This window comes from Diadema antillarum, unplaced genomic scaffold (assembly GCF_040938485.1).
Source record: "Diadema antillarum isolate AM-2024a unplaced genomic scaffold, OU_Dant_1.0 seq00001347_RagTag, whole genome shotgun sequence".
NCBI lineage: Eukaryota > Metazoa > Echinodermata > Echinoidea > Diadematoida > Diadematidae > Diadema > Diadema antillarum.
Window position 1 is genome coordinate 253,769 of NW_027272112.1, and position 19,248 is coordinate 273,016.

Here is a 19,248-nt window from a genome sequence, read left to right on the forward strand (position 1 = left end):
TGACTGAAACATCCAAAAACAAAGTAAAACAAAGCAATCGTAATAAAGTGTGGGTCCCACACTTCATCAGAATTGGTCTTTTTTGGATATCTCAGCCATTTCAAAACCAATTTTCATCAAATAAACGTTGAATCCCTCATAGAATCATATGCTCTTTCATATTTCATAAGAGGTTTCTCATTATCTCACCAAAAAATGTTAGAAACCTGAAATTAGGTCTCAACCAAAACTGTACGATCCCTTTAACCGTGATTCAGTGTTAGATTCATCGGTGCAATGTCGTCGAACGTTCGTTATCGATCACTTCGCTTCAAGAAACCAAAGACATTTTGTATTGGAACATATTAGTCTGGGTGCCAGAGGCTGAACCTTGTTTTACCGTCCACCCAATGTTTTTTGATGGTTTTACCCTATTTCGGGGGTGCTGAATCCAAATCTGGATGATGCAACTCTTGCATCCTTGAGGGTTTTGAGATATTCAAGATGGCCGCCAAAATGGCCGCCAAAACCAGAAATTCCCACGTATTTCCTTTTAAATGGTGAGATATTGAAATAAAATTGATGGTTTTACCCTATTTCGAGGGTGCTGAATCGAAATCTGGATGATGCAACTCTTGCATCCTTGAGGATTTTGAGATATTCAAGATGGCCGCCAAAATGGCCGCCAAAACCGAAAATGTCCACATATTTCCTTCTAAATGGTATGAAATTGAAAATAATTGATGATTCTACCCTATTTGGAAGGTGCTGAATCCGAATCTGGATGATGCAACTCATGCATCCATCAAGTTTTTGAGATATTAAAGATGGCTGCCAAAATGGCTGTCAATTAAAACCGGAAATTCCCACGTATTTCCTTTTAAATGGTGAGAAATTAAAAAAACAATCGATGGATTTACTCTATTTCGAGGGTGCTGAATCCGAATCTGGATGATGCAACTCTTGGATCCTTGAGGATTTTGAGATATTCAAGATGGCCACCAAAATGGCCGCCAATTAAAACCGAAATTCCCACGTGTTTCCTTCTAAATGGTGAGATATTGAAAACGATTGATGGTTTTACCTTATTTCGAGGGTGCTGAATCCGAATCTGGATGATGCAACTCTTGCATCCTTGAGAATTTTGAGATATTCAAGATGGCCACCAAAATGGCCGCTAAAACCGAAAATTCCCATGTATTTCCTTCTAAATGGTATGAAATTGAAAATAATTGATGATTCTACCCTATTTGGAAGGTGCTGAATCCGAATCTGGATGATGCAACTCATGCATCCATCAAGTTTTTGAGATATTAAAGATGGCCGCCAAAATGGCTGTCAATTAAAACCGGAAATTCCCACGTATTTCCTTTTAAATGGTGAGAAATTAAAAAAAACAATCGATGGATTTACTCTATTTCGAGGGTGCTGAATCTTTATCTGGATGATGCAACTCTTGCATCCTTGAGGACTTTGAGATATTCAAGATGGCCGCCAAAATGGCCGCTAAAACCGAAAATTCCCATGTATTTCCTTCTAAATGGTATGAAATTGAAAATAATTGATGATTCTACCATATTTGGAAGGTGCTGAATCCGAATCTGGATGATGCAACTCATGCATCCATCAAGTTTTTGAGATAAATCAAGATGGCCGGCAAAATGGCTGTCAATTAAAACCGGGAATTCCCACGTATTTCCTTTTAAATGGTGAGAAATTAAAAAACAATCGATGGATTTACTCTATTTCGAGGGTGCTGAATCCGAATCTGGATGATGCAACTCTTGCATCCATGAGGTTTTTGGGCTATTCAAGATGGCCGCCAAAATGGCCGCCAATTAAAACTGAAAATTCCCACGTATTTTCTTCTAAATGGTGTGAAATTGAAAATAAATGATGATTGTATACCCTATTTGGAAGGTGCTGAATCCAAATCTGGATGATGCAACTCTTGCATACATGACGTTTTTGAGATATTCAAGATGGCCGCCAAAATGGCCACCAATTAAAACCGGAAATTCCCATGTTTTTTCTTCTAAATGGTGAGAAATAGAAAACAATTGATGGTTTTACCCTATTTCGAGGGTTCTGAATCAGAATCTGGATGATGCAAGTCCTGCATTGATGAAGATTTTGAGATATTCAATATGGCCGTTAAAATTTGCCGCCCAAAACGGAAGTTCCCATGTATTTCCTTCTAAATGGTGACAATTTGAAAGCAATTGGTGGTTTTCATCTCATTTTGAGTGTGCTGAATCCGAAGCTCAGGATACAACTCTTGCATCCTTAAGGGTTTTGAGATGATAAAGATGGTCGCTAAAAATTACCGCCAAAAACGGAAATTCATATGTAGACCCCCTATCTCCTTCTAAATGGTGTAATATATAACAGTTGGGGCCCGTTTTAATAAAACTCCAACTGGATTTTTTTTCCGGTTGAAATCACAAAATTCCGGTTGGAAGCTCCTAACCAGAGTTTTTATGCAACGGATTTTACATTCTTAGGTTAGCAACCTTAAAAAATTCAGGTTGGGCAAATCCCAACCTGAATTTTTTAAGGTTGCTAAGAAAGTTTTATGCAACGGGACCTTGGTGGTTTTACACTATTTGGAGTTTGCTGAACTTGAAGCTCCAGGATACAGCTCTTGCTTCCTTGAGGGTTTTGAGAAAATAAAGATGGCCGCCAGAATGGCCCCTAAATGGCCGTCAAAAAAGAAAATTTCCATGTAAGCCCTATATTACCTTCTAAATGGTGTAAAATTGAAAACAATTGGCGGTTTTACTCTATTTCGAGGGTGCTGAATCCGAAACTGGTTGATGCAACTTTCGTGTTCTTTTTAAGGGCTTTGAGATGTCCAAGATGACCGCCAAAATAACTGTCAAAAATTGGAAAATTTTAGACCCTATTCAGCACCCTCGAAACTTGGTTGCTGAAATTCGTCCATTCTTTAGGGTTTTTAGACGTCCAAGATGACAGCCAATATAAGTGGCAGAAATTCCAATGTTAGTATATTTTTTCTTAATGGCAAAAACTTTAGAATAAATTGATGGTCTTACCTTATTTCGAGGGTGTTGAAGGTCTTTGAAGGTTTTGGAACATCTATAAATGTCCTGCATGAACGGAAACTCCTTAACATTTGCTTATACTTAAATGGTGAAGTACTGTGCTCTAACGCTTTTTAGCAGTCCCCTCCATTTCCGACCTTTTCTTTGTTATGATTCAGTCACATTTTGTCCATGTATTTCTTCAACTAAAGTATGTTCATTGATTCATGTAAACATATGACGTGTATCTAAATTTCATTTTGAAATGTAAAAGTTACATTGTATTCAATTTGTTTATATGCAATTGTCATATTATATGCTTTGGCCGGAAATGAAATAAAAATGAAATGAAATGAAATGAAATGGACGCGAAGCGGGGGATTAAAACCATGCAGGGTGAAAAGCAATAATTCGTATTCTTAAATTCAACTCAGTTGAGCGAATTTGTCAAATCAGCCAAAAGTTATTGACATCCAAAAGTTATTGACAATCAAAATGACTGTCGCAATGGTATTGTAATATACTGAGATATTCCGATATGTCTCAAACGGAACTTTAACATGTACTGCAAACAAAAACAAAAAAGCAGAAGTGATATTGACATCATACTGAAACGTACAAACACAAACATACGAGTGAAAATTTCTTTATGCATAATTGTTATAAAATAATGCTTGTGGTCGCCAATAATATGGCTCAACAGAAGTGAAGTTAATCCTTTTCGGCTATCAACAGAGTAAAATTAAATTATGGCATGTTGGTGTTTGGTGTTGAAGCTTGTCTTGTATTCTGACGAGTCTCGCCTTGTATTCTTGTGAAACTTGTCGCATATTCTGATTACGTCATTGGAAATGGTTACATCCATGACCACTATAGTAGATATCAATAAGGGTAATTTCAAAAGCACTCTCCGAGATTATGATATTCGTAAGTACTGGATTATCAACTATTACCTTCCATGTTGTCGTTTTTTTTTTCATTCAGTTTTTTTTTTCACGGCGCGTTACCTGTGATATATATATATATATATATATATATATATATATATATATACATATATATAATCCATATATACATATATAATGTCACATCATATTGCCGAATAAATTGAAGCGTAACTATAAAAATGTCCCACTCGTGTCTTCAACAATGTCCTCAAGACCACCAATATAAACCAAATAACCAATCTGAGTGTTCATGGATGAAGAGATTAAAACTGCTCATGGATTAAGACAGGTAATGTTGGGTAATTTCAGTATACACTTCTCTACATCACTATCACAATATGATTTAGATGAAAATGTCTTGTCCATTGATTGTTAGTGTTCAAAACTTATCCATTATATGTAGAGGAAACAGTGTAATCTTGCAATTATTCAAAAGTATCTGTAGTCTTAAAAGGTTCATTGCTGGCACACATGTATCGTACCAACTCAAAAGATATCCGGTATAGAGCTGATTTCACTGTATATACAGCAAGTTCAAACTGTGCCATTGACGAAAACCTGAAATCTTTCAGTAAAAAAAAAAATAGAGTCAAACCATCCATTGTTATCAATTTCTCAATATTTATAAGAAGGAAATACATAAGAGTTTCCGTTTCGGCGGCCATTTTGGCGGCCATCTTGACTATCTCGAGGTGCATCATCCAGGTTCGGATTCAGCACCCTCGAAATAGGGTAAAACCATCAATTGTTTTCTATTGCTCACCATTTAAAAGCTAATACATAGAAATTTCCGGTTTTAATTGGCGGCCATTTTGGCGGCCATTTTGGCAGCCATCTTGAGTATCTCAATACCCTCAAGGATGCAAGGTTTGCATCATCCAGACTCGGATTCAGCACCCTAGAGATAGGGTAAAACCATCAATTGTTTTCAATTTATCATCATTTAGAAGGAAATACGTGGGAATTTCCAGTTCGGGCGGCCATTTTGGCGGCCATCTTGAATATCTCAAAACCCTCAAGGATGCAAGGTTTGCATCATCCAGACTCGGATTCAGCACCCTAGAGATAGGGTAAAACCATTAATTGACTTCAATTTCTCACCATTTAGAAGGAAATACATGGGAATTTACTGTTTTAATTGGCGGCCATCTTGAATATCTCAAAAACTTCATGGATGCATGAGTTGCATCATCCAGATTTGGATTCAGCACCTTCCAAATAGGGTAGAACCATCAATTATTTTCAATTTCATACCATTTAGAAGGAAATATGTGGGAATTTTCGGTTTTGGCGGCCATTTTGGCGGCCATCTTGAATATCTCAAAACCCTCAAGGATGCAAGAGTTGCATCATCCAGATTCGGATTCAGCACCCTCGAAATAGGGTAAAACCATCAATTTTATTTCAATTTATCATCATTTAGAAGGAAATACGTGGGAATTTCCAGTTCGGGCGGCCATTTTGGCGGCCATCTTGAATATCTCAAAACCCTCAAGGATGCAAGAGTTGCATCATCCAGATTCGGATTCAGCACCCCCGAAATAGGGTAAAACCATCAAAAAACATTGGGTGGACGGTAAAGCAAGGTTAGGCCCAAAAAGTGGCTTTGGCACCCAGACTATATAGAGTGATGCAGTTTGAGTGAACCATCAATGCTTATCGCCCAAAGTAAGACAAGATATGAACAGACGCGTGTACTCTCAATTCGAGTTCAAATTAAACTTGTCATTATATTACCAGATGGCTATCAATAATGTGATACAAATTTCAGATGAGCAGGTATACTGTTTTCAAAACATCACCACATTGGGTTTTTGTTGTAAAAGGTCTACTTATAGACAGTGTTTATTGTAAATAAAAAAGTGATCAGGATTACTGAAAGGCTTGGTGAATTTCTTGTGCTGCCACCAACTCCATGTACCTCATTATTTTCTATTCCAAGTTTGCATTCGTGCCAAAATGTTCGTTTTAAGTGATTAGAAAACATGGATCTAATAATGTCTGTGATTGTTATATTTTCGCTTACTGTTTAGGCCTACACAGGCCAAATATGAATACATACATAGATATATAGGCTTATATAGGTCTATATAAACACAAACACACACACACACACACACACACACACACACACACACACACATATATATACATATATATATATATAATATATATATATATATATATATATATATATATATATATATATATGTATATATGAACCCCTTAAATCAAAGTGTGATATATCATGTTCCTGGAGTGTACAAAGTAGCCGAGTATGAGGACAGATCAAAAGTGGAAAGTCCCAACAATTTTGCTTTAAAAAAAAACCGCTGAATAATGAGCAATTATTTTGAAGTGTAAGGACTTTCTAAAACTCCCATTTCCTAGTCATTGCTTGGTCAACCTTTAAGTTTCATTTTAATCTGCAGATACCACTGCAGTTCCTTATTAATTGATGACACCTGGAATCTAGTGAAGATCTCACAATGCATTCTTTTCAAGCACATGCCTTCCCTGAAAATACAAAACAAATGGGGATTACACTGTTTGATATAACATTGTTGCTCCATTATGTAACATTTCACGCTTGGCCTTTCCTTATACTCGGTCGTACTTGCGCATTCGCGGCCGGGGGGGGGGGGGGGGGGTGTTTCATAAAGCTGTTCGTAAAGTTACGAACGACTTACGAACGACTGGTAATCAGTTCTTGTGCTGAATAATTGAAATTCTGATAAGTACAGCACATCAGAACTGATCACCAGTCTTTCGTAACCTGTTCGTAACTTTCCGAACAGCTTTATAAAACAGGGCCCAGGAATGCAGGAATGCATAATGTAAACGAAGTGAGTTGTCATTGTAAAGAAAAATAATCGGGCTTTCATAGATGTCGCATTTGAATGAAATAATGTAGTTTTAAAGTTCTCACTGCATTAAGATGAGTTCTACAATAGCTTGACATAAATCTTCGCAGCATAGCACTTATTGTTTTGTAATGTTCTTAGCCATTTTTTCATGAATAGTTTACATAGTTCAGTATCATTGATTTTACATAAAGACAAAGATACAAAATATACTGGTACAGAAGGAATCACTGATATAGTACAAAGATAAAAACATATTCAAAACAAATGTAAAGTAGAAGAAAATATATATCAAAAAGGGCAATCAAAGTCAAAAGACCTGTATGTCAGTGTCTTTCCCAAGACAATATACAAGATCAGAGCTCTTACTAACAAATCACACTCATGAAAGACAACATAAAGAAGAAGGCAAATTCACAGGCATAATAATAATATGAGGTTAAGGGTGTATCATAGGAATGAATAAGTTTTCTTTAAATTTCTTTTTGAAGCATGGTAAAGAGGGCCATTTTCTCTAAATCCATCTCAATACCATACCAACTTTGAACCAAAATATCTTATTATTGTATGAGAAATTCATAACTGAAACTTGGAATATAGGCCTATATGCTTGCTTTATAGTTATATAGGCCTATTTCGGTTTATGCTTGCTTTTTAGTAGGTTCCTTCATATTTCTTTAGCATTCATTCATATATTCCAACTTTTATCGATCGACCACTATGTGTTATATGTTTACAGTATTCTATGTATGTCTCCTAACTGGACATCATGTATTATTCAGTTTTGTTACATTTGATGTATTTTTTATCATTCATTGAGAAATATGAAAAAATAGAAATGAAATGAAATGAAATATAGGCCTAAATGTCATTGAACTGCCTTGTGGAGTATAAGCAAAGAAATATATGAATGAATATCAGTCTTTATGAGTTGTTTTTCCTGGGTCAAATCAAACCAAAGAAGATCACACCTATCTACACTTGGGTTCTTAAGAAGATAAATGATAAAGTCATTGATAACTGATAAGATTTATTAATCGAAGACTTCTTCGCTGTCGTTCTCAAGCGAATTCTCTTTGAATAAAGACTACCAAATTACATGTGCGCGCCTCTTATAAAGCTAAGAATTAGAACAACGACAACAACAACCATGGCCTCGTCGATGAGTCGAATTTACTCCCAAAGATTGCCGTCGTTCTTGTCCTCATTGATGAGGAAAAGTCGCTTTGTCTGCGCTCATGACTGCAAAGCTCAACGTGAGTACGGTGTTTACTTATGCATGAGAGAAAAATAATTTAAACCTAGACCTTTCTATGCCAGTATGGTATTGTAAAGCTGCGTAGACCATGTAGCTCAATCCGTCATAGTCCCACATACTCCTATATATGTTTGCAGAGATCAACTAATAGTAAAGGTATAGGGCTCACACCCATAAATATTTCCCCATAGGGATGTGTGTTAAAAATCAAATTTCAAAAAATTCTGTAAAACAGCTGGGAGAAATGAGGTGTTTCAGCTTCACTAACCTGGATAAGTTAGATATACCCTTTCATCCATCAAATTCTCAGGGTGGATAATTCAGTTCAAATTCTGTCCAGGGGTCCGCAAAGCCAGACTACGAGTTCTTATCACTCAAAAAATCACCCATTTTCCGTACACGTACCCAATGAAATCTAGTCCCCTCAAATTCCACCAGAAAAGCTTTCATCTTCCAACCAAAATGCAACTTGTAGAGGAATTCATACTCAATATCTGCAGCTATTCAGTTTTTTGCCAAACTACATCATTGATTTTTAATCAATTTTTTTTCTTCATTTATTTTGGTATCTTTGGTACGAATTTGTGAAGGGGCCTGGGGCATTCCCTTGTATTTACGGGTGTGAGCCCTATAATATATGGTTGGACCTACTACTGTCATCGACTGCCTAATGTTTATTTGCTTGATAAGAATATTTAACACTGAAATTTACGTTAAAAACTTGACCTACGTGATTGAGAAAATCCAGCTCTATCAAATGCCGTTGTTCCCTTTTCGATTCGAAGTTTCAGTGCAAAAATATCGCCGTCGAACTTGCGTGGCCTCGTTTCAGTTCCCCGCGGCGGTAACGCTCCTTATTGAGATCGACCGCTGTGTTTGCATTGACAATGCACGCAAACCGAGTTGCATTGAACACCGTGTTGTACGAAGCTTTTTAGAAACCTCCATAGACATTACATATTACTATTCGGTGAAAACATTCATTCGAAATTTTGTCCTTGATTAAAACCATTAATGAACAGTGAATTTTTCATCAACAGTCAAAGCCAATCCATTTTTATGTGCTTTGCGCGCAGTGAAGTGCATATTAAGCATTCAGTGCGCCAATTAATACACGGCCGGTTTAAAAGAAGGTGGTCGATATGTAGTAGGGCTATCATACGGATACTGCGAATACGCGATATCGCGATATAGTCTAGATGGTCTCTAACAGTTAGAGTCTAGACTGTCTATGGCAATACGGGACGCGGCATGAGATAGGACTATTGTACGGGGTCTTACCTAGGAGATCTTACCGTACCGTAGATGATTTTGCTCTAGGCTGTAACCGGTATGGCAGTAACCAATGGTAACGGGTATAGCCTATATAATTATGTAGGCCCACTAATACTATTTAACCATGTTAATGGAACGTCTTGGTTGGGGTTTGGGGTTAATCTACTACTAGTACTATAGTAGAAGTAGCACGTAACCTGCCTCACTCTGTCATATAGAGGTCTACATGTACCACTACTAGAATTTAAACTCTATCATGTCTATTGTACAGTTGCACCGCCGGCGCCACGTTTTCAAAAGTGTGTGTGTGTGTGTGGGGGGGGCACTTCCATCGGGTTTCTTCAGCTGACAAAAAAGAAATAAGGTCTTTACACAAAAACAAAACCTTACCGCGCTCACGCTTCAACAAGGTTTCTATATTTCTCTCTACTTAATTCTAGTGCCACTTACGCACTTTCGGGGTAAAAAAAAAAGGGGGGGGGGCCAAAATGTTGACACCTAATGTATTCTCTGTGTGTATGGTACAAAAAGTGCCTCCATTCCACGGGCCCTGAATTGTACTGTGGGCCAAATTCTAGCACCCTGTAAATTGTCACCAGGGTTGGGAGAACTGGGATATTGGCCTAAAGTTAGGTCTCACACCTCTGAATAAATTCCCCATAGACATAGACTACATGGAGACATCATCATGTTGGCAAGATTAGAAAACAAACAAGCAAAACTTCAAAACCTCGGATCGGAAGATTCATCATGCCATATGGTTATCTGGTTGTGCGTATTCAAGAAGTCAGATTACTCAGAATATGGTGTCCATGCCCTTGCCCTTGCCCTTTAAAATAGGCCTGGCCTTTAGGCAAAGAAGTAGATCCTGTGAGCCAGCTGTAGATGTGATTGCTCATCAGAGGAATAAAGGTCTTGTCTTACTCATGACTGATGATTGATGTAGCAATGTATGTTTGGGCTAGCTAACAGTTAGAGTTTGAGTTCCATTTAGAATTGTTTTGTACCCTCTACCAAAAATGGATTTTCTGTGTTTTGGTATAAATCCATTTTAAGGTCACTTGTGTAGAGAGAGAGATCTACAGTTATCATGGTTATTGTTGCCAGTATTGCAAAATCTAGCTTTTTGTTGCTGAAGTAAATACTGTCTCAAGCATTCAATGAAAAAGATAATAATAATAATATATTTTGGATTTGATTGCTTTACAGCAACGAGAACACTTCTGTCAGATGCCTACCATGCTAATGATACATGGATCAACAGGGAAAGGATAATTGTTGACATGGGTAAGTATGATGTAGGTGACCATAAGTGGGCTGGTGTGGTAGAATCGTTTTGGTCATAATACAGTGCATGAACTCCCTGAAATCACTTTTTGGACACAATTTGGACCTTTGCTTCATTGTCACTTTCACATTGTTTGGACAACTGCTTTGGAAGTATATTATATTGATATAAAAGTGAAAAAAAATTGATAACAATGTAAACCCCTCTTTGATTTCACCAAAGTGATGAAGAAAAATTAACTTGTGTTATCCTTATAAATTAGGATTGCTTTATAGGGGGAAAATCATTCAGTATTTTAGATTATCACACAATCTTTGCCATTAAAGTACATCTGTCTTAGCAGAGTATAGTCATGCTGAGTGCCATGAGGTGCGTGGTCACAGAAACACATGTAGTGAAGAATGTAGTGTGAACAAAATGAATAAACTTGCTAAATGCAACATTTCACCCCTTCAAGTACCAGTACTGGTTATTGTTTTTGCAAACAGATGAACTGAAGATCAACTTAGACAGATCGTTCTATGACCTAAAAGAGCCTGTCCTGTCAGTGGAGCTCCACAAGGTGAGAAACATCCAATTACATCAAAGTGTAGATTTTGAATTACTTTCACACTTACGGTAAGAATCACAGTTATAAGCAAGACAAAGGACACATTTATATGTCAGGTACTTTTTTTTTTTTTGCAAAGAAATTTTTTCCGTTTTTGTGACATAGAATTCTTAGAGAGGTATACCTGCAATAATACTGACTGTATAGGTTTTTATGAGGTTTTCATCAAACTTTTAAACTTGTTTCCATTTACACAGTTTTTAATATGATCTCTTCTCAGCCAAATAATGTTATCTATCATTCTAAGTATCTACATTGCTGTTTTTCTTTCAGTATATTGACAATGTCTATGATAGAGATGAACTGGATGTTGCAGCAGATTATTTGTACAGGTAAAGTAGATTCTGTGACTTTGAGTACTGAGTATCCTTTCAAGTAGTATTCAAGTAGAATAGAAAAAGAAAGTTATCATACCCATGATGAGAAAAGGAAAGATCCTTCACTGTAGAGATAAATGAGATACATGTACAATGTTAGTGTTGAGTTTATGTTGCATTAATACAGCACACACTTCATCTTTACAAGTACTACCATGAACGATAGATCATGTAGCAATGTGAAATTCTGATAACAAGGAATGTCATTTAATACAGTGAGTTAGTTCCCTTATTGGTTTATGATTTTCGAATCTCAAAGTGGACAAGCTGTTTGCCTACATACAGACACAAGAAGCAATGTTTTAACCTGCTGAGGACAGACTGATTTTGCTACACCATGCATTTCCCATAGACACCTGCCCGAGTATACTTGGGACTCGTCCTCAACGGGTTAACCAGACATTATAAAGAAAGCCAAAAAATTAATGAATCAATCAACTGCTGTTAATGAACAGCACAGCATTGAATTTAAGAATACTTTTATATCTTTTCTTTCTGATCATGAAGTAATTTTGGACCAAACCGTAATCACAGTTGTATTGTCCAAATGTGTTCCGCTTTTCTCAGAAAAATTAGCACAGGATGTGACATGAACTTCACTGCTTAAGTATCTTCCTGCATTCATTACAGTCAAACAAGCGTTGATCATGCTACTTTGCCCTTTCACTGTCCTGTTATATGAAACAACATTTTTTTTTTCAAAGTAGAAAAGAAAAGACTGGAATTCTAAAGGATGTACAAGCATGAATTTTCGCTATTATAAATTATGCTTCCCTTGTATAGGTTTTCTAGCATGTCCTAATTATAATTCATCTTTAGGTGTGTGTGTGTGTGTGTTTGCGTTAGAGTATGTGTGTTTTGCATGTTTATAATACTAGCAGTTAAATGATAAGCTGTACTTCAAAACAGAACAGTATATTGCTAAATGTGTAATGAGTTATACCTGAAAGTAGAACACTGCTAATGTTGGTACTGTTGACACTCCTTTTTCCTGCCATGTGTTCCTTTGTAGTTATCGACACTCGCCAGTGGCCCACCACTTGCGCCAGTCAACAGTACACTCATGGCTTAGGTTGTGCATGGAGCTTGGCTTCCATGAACAGGCACTCAAGGTCTTACAAAATAAGGTAGGAGAATTGCAGTAGTGTCTGCATCTATATTTTATTGAGAATGATATTGTGCAATCTTTGTCAATGACTGTATTCCAGATGTGAAGTCATATGCATTCATCCCATGTCATTTACTTCATATTTCTGAAATGAAATTTATTAAAAATAACAAGTACAATACAATTGGATAAACTTCCTGAGCATGATTATAACTTGTCAATGACAGGAAAATGCTTGGGTTCCAGAGGAAACGTGTATGTCATGGGACCTTCATAACCGCAGGCTTGTTTAACATCAGGTGTCATTTAATCATTAGCGTGACAGAAATCCTTGAAGAATACGGAAATTGGTTAGACAATGAAATGAATATCAACAAAGGTATTAGATAATGTTGCATAATACTGTTAAAGTAATATAGTTTCCATTTATTCAATGACTAGTATGTGAGTATCTATATGGCTGGATCATGACATTTTTCAGCTTGGTACAAAGAACAGCATTTTTAGGCCCAGTATACTTAGAATTTTAATTTGACTGATCAACTGGGAAACTTAAACATCACATGTTTGTTGGGCAGGAACATTCTTCAGATGCCTAGGTGGATTCATTCTAACAGATAATGGCAAGGTGTATTTTTTTTTTCTCAAGATGGAATGATAGACACTGTCTGAAAATAAAACTTAATGATTCATATGGAGTTGACAAGAAAATATCCAAAATGAAAAAGAAAACTCTGAGACATTTTGTTACAGAGATTGTGAGAATTTGCTCAGATAATTTTTCCCACAAAGCATGCCACTTCCACAATCCTATGATAGTCAGCAATTCTGTATGTCTTATGCAATATGATCTCAATGTTGGTAAGTTTTGCATACCTTGCTTTTTGCTGTAGTACAATAATACAAGGAATATTTCTTTTACAGAGAGACTACGGCCTGTTTCCAGATAATTACACATACAATCTCCTCCTCGATATGTTTCTGAGAGAAAATGATATCAAAGGTAATGACAGATAGTGTGTATGTTGTGTGTATGTTTGGCAATTTTTTTTTCCCTGTATGTCCAACTTTCATGACACACATTTCAATAATGCGTGAAGCAAATATTAATATACTGTATAATGACAGCGCTGACAACTTTCTTTCACACTTTGCTTTATTGTGTAATGCAGGAGTTGTTAGCCCTCTAATTAAAATTCAGTTTATTTTTATTTTTTTATTCACTTCCTGAATATCACCACTTCTATGTTTGATTTGCCATGGAAACACTTTTAATAATCTAAAACGAAGTGTGTTATGGGATGCAGGCATTACCACTTCTGGTAATTCTTTCAGTTCAAAATGTACAAGTGGTTCATCTTATATCTTGGATGGTGTTGGTGTGCATATTTATTTGAGGTGTGTGTATTGTTCTATTACTTATGAACCTACAAGTTATGCAGGTGGAAATATTGCCTGTGCTGGGGAAATATCATGCATATGTATTTTTTAATGCAAAGTTGAAATCTAGATCGCAAAAAAGTGCTGAAAAACATGTTACAATTACAAATTTGTAATATTTTTCGCTTTTCATTTTGCAGGTGCCTGTGATGTTGCCATAGTAATGATGCGTGAAGAGACATTGGAAAACTGCCATTTATCCCAGCTCCTTGCCCTTCATGCATGCCATGCGTATATGAAGAGAGAAGAAATACCTCAGGTAACAAAATAACAATGTGCAAGTTACATATTATACATGCATTTTTTGTTTAACCTTTATCTCTCCTTGGGCACAGTGCGGGGTGAATAGCTCATATTTCAGTCATGTTTAAAGTTATCTTTAGAATGGATGATTCTGTCTCGAGTCTACATCATTGGTTATTTTGTTCAGAGTACAAAATTCAGAAGTCAGAGAATGGGAAAGACATTAGATTAGAGCATTGTATGTTGTATGTGTGCATTGGTAAAGCCTTCAAACATAGCCATTCCAAGAATACACACCTTGTAGTGCAACACACACAAATTGTTGGCATTCTTGATTGTTGAATAAGCCCAATAATATGTGATTTCATCAGAATTGCATTTGAATGGGGATCATCTTTCTTTGTTGTGCAGGAAGAGCGATGGGACATTGGAATGACCCTAGCTGATTCAACACGTGATGTCAAGAGCACACTTGCAGCAAGTTACCATGTTATTGGCCATGCCATGACAGGGAGATTAGATCAAGCTGTCAAAACTCTGCAGTCAGTTTGCAGTGTTGGGGATATTAAGATCTGTTCAGAAGTGGTAAGCTTGAATTTCGTGGAGATATTCACAAAATTACAGTATGCATTTACAATTGTATGTGAAATGAAAATCATACATTCTTCATAAAAGATTAGAATAAGGCTTACACAAGCATTAAGCAATTTGCTTTATATCATGTAAGCAAAATTCTGTGTAATGTATCTTTGTTCTGATAAATCATAAAATTTGCCATTGCTTCTTACAGTCCACTATAATGGCCAATCTAGATTAAGATTATTGGTGTGAAGGGAAAAAAAGGAATAATAAGCCATGTCATCATAAAGATTGATATTACGAATTATGTTAATGGAAATTTTAGCATGTCTTGTCATGGGGCACCTAATGGTTGATATTTGCAAATCAACTTTCTTGTTTTGCTACTTCTCAAATATGGGAGAGTTTTAGTCAACATCACTGCATGTCATTACATAGAATGTCACCTGCATAAAAGTTCTGCTAACATTGATAGGATTTTCTACTTCTTCCATAATAGGATGTAATGAGGTTTTTTGTTACTGTTGTTTTAATATACCAGGTAACTGTATTTTGTATTTTATCTCATAGTTTCACCAAATGCAAAATAGGAAGATATGATTTGATTTCTCTTAATATGTAATATCTCTTTGACATGAAACATGAGGGAACAGTGCTATTTTAGCTGCTCATGTAACATAAAATTGAATTTCTTACGTTTTGATTTCAAGGCGGTGTCACACCTGTCCGGGCAAGCTACGCGGGCTTGTGGCGAGGAGGTAGTTTAAAGCACGTAGAAGATTTTCCGCGGGCGGACAAGAATGTTTGCAATTTTCGCACGTGTTTCTTACTTACTAGACGCGTGCTACTTAGCTTCTACTTTCGTACGTTCCGTGTGACTCGCGTGAGAGCTTTGAAACCGATCCATTTTCTGTTACGAGCGACTTACGGGGATTGCGAAGTACCTGCTTTGGAGTTGCCTGTGAGGTGCTACCGGTAAGGGTTTCCTACTTGAAGTAGGTAAGTTGCCCGCTGATCTATGCCTATGTGAAGGGAGTGCGTGCCATTTGTGGGCTCATTCTCTTCTTTGTCCTCTGTCCTCTGTGGCGTCGAGGACTACCTGGTCCCTTTCGGACAGGACTTCATCCGTCGAATGGACTTCAGCAGCAATTTGATGCATTTGCTGTGAATCTTCCGGGCTTTGTGGCTGTCCATCCACTTGACGTTATCTGCCCTTGTACACTTTCCGTCTACGGGGCATCTTCACTTCTTGAAAGCTAGTTGACAAATGATTGTTTGCCCATCCACTCGAACCAGCCTATTGTTCAGGCTAGCACTCATCTCGCAGGCGACTAGTACGCAGATAACACGCAGTTGTGGCGCAGGTACTTCGCAGAGCCCGTATGTCGCCCGTAACTGACATAAAAGAAGCTATCACAAAGCTATCACGTGACACCCACGCGCCTAACATGCAGTTCAACTGAATACACGCAAGAAGGACTTAGGTATCACACGTTTATCATGTAATACCCACGCCAAACTCGCCCTAAACCTTGTCCGGCCGCAGAAATTATTCTGTGTGCTGAAAAATCCCCATACGCAATAAGCCCGCTTAGCTGGTGTGACAGGGCCTTTTTTGGCAGCGGGTAATAGAGCCAGCGTGCGCACCTCCGGGTAACTACTTTTGAGATACATGCTAGGTACTGTCATGTGCGGGTCATCTGCGGGGACACCTTGGTACGTTCTTACTGTTGACTCCACTATTTTCTTGTAGAGTCTGACAAAAAAAAACAACAACCCATAAATCGTAAGGTCTATTCTGTTTTAGTGGGCAGAAGTTTGAGCTGTAGTGATCATTGCAACACACATTTCCCTTTGCAGCCTAATTCAGAGTACTATTATCTCAAATGTTATTCTTTTCCTCTGTAACTCTCATTAGTTTTGTTATTTTCTGTTATTTGTTCTTGTGTTTCATATTTCATGTTAGTTGCTGAGTTAGTTCTTGAGTTTCATATTTCATGTTAGTTGCTTAACCCTAACTAGGCCGGGCTATTTAGGTAGATGATAGAGCCGGGGGTGGGGGGGCCTCCCAGGCCCCCGCCAGATCTCGGTCGTCGACCGCGCGATTGCGACGAAAATTGGGACACACATTGCTTATGATGTAATCTAAAGTACCATGAAGTTAATTTTTTCAAAAAGTATCATTTACACTAAATTATGCTAATTTATGCATAATGATGCATGAAATCGGACAATTTGGTATAAATCACCAAATAAAGCTCAAAACAGGCAAATTTTTTTGGGTAAATATTCTTTTTAGTGTCCTTAGCAAATGTAAGAGAAAAAATTGCACAATCAGAAAAAATTTCCTAAGTATTTTATTGTTTTTTGAATTTCTTATGTATTTCCTTGTTTTTTGACTTTATGTTTTTCATTGTTTTTTCAATGAAATTTATCCGCGACATTGATCCGAACAAGAAAATGTGTTATTAATTGATTTTAATCAATAAAACCCCCAAATAATCATGCTTTTATGAAATTTGCCTGTAAACACAGTTTGCATTGAAATTGTACTCGAATTCACGTTTTTGAGCAATTTTTGGTCTGACATGCATGTGCATATTTATGCGCAACTTCGGAACCGCGTGCCCGGGCTTCGCAAATTTGGTGTCAAAAGATGCGGGAGACTCGAAAGAAAAAAGTCATGAAACGTCGCGGCGATAGCTTCTCGCGATAGCGATACATCGCGCGAAACGTCGAGGGGGGGGGGGGCGGCCTTGGCCCCCCCCCCCCCCCCCCCCCCCGGCCTAGTTAAGGTTAAAACAATTATGTGATAGTGGCATCTGCATAACTACCATATTTCATTCATTCAGATCAACAGACTGGAAACTGAGTTCAGTACGGGAGATGCATCAGAAGGCCTTCAAGTATTATTTCAGGTGACTGCAGTGATAAATATATTTAAAAAAAAAGAGGATGCACTTTGTGCAAAGAGGCTTAGTGTGTTGTGCCTAATAGGTTACATCAAACTCGTTACCATGCACACCCCTCGAGTAAGAAGGTGTTTGATATGACGGATAGGAATGAAAGTTGTTATTAGGGTATTCCTCATATGCCTGTGTGGTTCTTTCATCATGTGTGATAGATACCAGAGGTTTCAAACTAAACCTAGCAAGAAACATCCATGGGCTTCTGGGATCTCAACTTCTGTATCAAATGCTTTAGCCCAGAGGGGGATTAAGCATCAAGGCCCTAGTATTGGCAAAATCAGCAAATCCTCAATGTCCATCCTTCAGTTACAGAACTGCTGGAGATTAAGTTCATGTTGTGTGTAAGTGTCTCAGTGAGTGGAAACTGACAGTTTCACATAGATGATTTCAGAGAGATCTATTACCCTTTCTTACTTTGGATATCCTGACATATCAAAATATCATTCAAAAATACCATAGCTAGTTATTCACACTTTGTAAAGCTAAAATTGTAATCTATATCAATGCTTTTGTTTTTCCTGTTTGTTTGTGGGCCAGATATTTTCTCAATGATATGCTGTGCCAAGTCTGTTAAATGTGATTTGTATGGTTTGAATTTCCTAGAACACTGTTCAGGAGCTGACTAATCAAAATAAAGTATCAAGTGAGGGCCTTGATGCCCTGATGGAACAGGAGATGGCCTCACGGCTCCCTGCCCTGGAGGAAGAAGGTGTGGCTGGATACACAGCCCTGCTAGAGAAGTGGCACCAAGAACATATAGAGGCCCTAGAGCAGAAGCGACTAGCAGCCCTCAATCAAGAGAGAGTAGAGAAGGAGATGCGACTGGACCAGCTTCAGAGAGCCATTGGCGGGATCAAGTACTGGGAGAAGGATATTGAGGCAGCTTCTGCAGCCAAACATGGAGAGACAGCAGGAAGAGAAGAGACACAGCAAGCAGAGAACAGCTAGCACTCTCGTCTTTTAAGCCCTTCTTAAATCACCGTCATTCTGATCCTTACTGGCATGAAGAAACAAACTCAAGTGTGAGCAGTACAATTTGCCTGACAGCCAGAAATGCTCTGAAGGATATACATTTTGATGGACACAGCATGAAGAATTTGTGTTGGCTGCTCATCAAATATTCTGTGACTAGTCTTTTTGGACATGGTGAGAAGATCATTGCAGTTGAGATGTTTTCTTTAAGATAACTTCAGGAACTCTTTCCAGATTAGGATATGAATTTCCACAGACTGATCTTGTAAAGTGTTGCTTAAATGGTACGCAAAAT

The 19,248-nt window shown here is 37.6% G+C and overlaps 1 protein-coding gene across 1 annotated transcript; it reads left to right on the plus strand.

Annotated features, from left to right (window-relative positions):
* The first annotated feature begins 7,979 nt into the window (after positions 1-7,979).
* On the plus strand, positions 7,980-19,183 carry LOC139708521 (small ribosomal subunit protein mS27-like). Its single transcript, XM_071620463.1, has 10 exons — positions 7,980-8,090; positions 10,577-10,654; positions 11,144-11,217; positions 11,539-11,597; positions 12,655-12,769; positions 13,675-13,753; positions 14,331-14,449; positions 14,845-15,018; positions 17,865-17,930; positions 18,585-19,183. Exons 1-10 carry the CDS (start codon positions 7,985-7,987, stop codon positions 18,927-18,929), a joined length of 1,215 nt encoding a protein of 404 aa, XP_071476564.1. The 5' UTR covers positions 7,980-7,984; the 3' UTR covers positions 18,930-19,183.
* Positions 19,184-19,248: the final 65 nt, after the last annotated feature.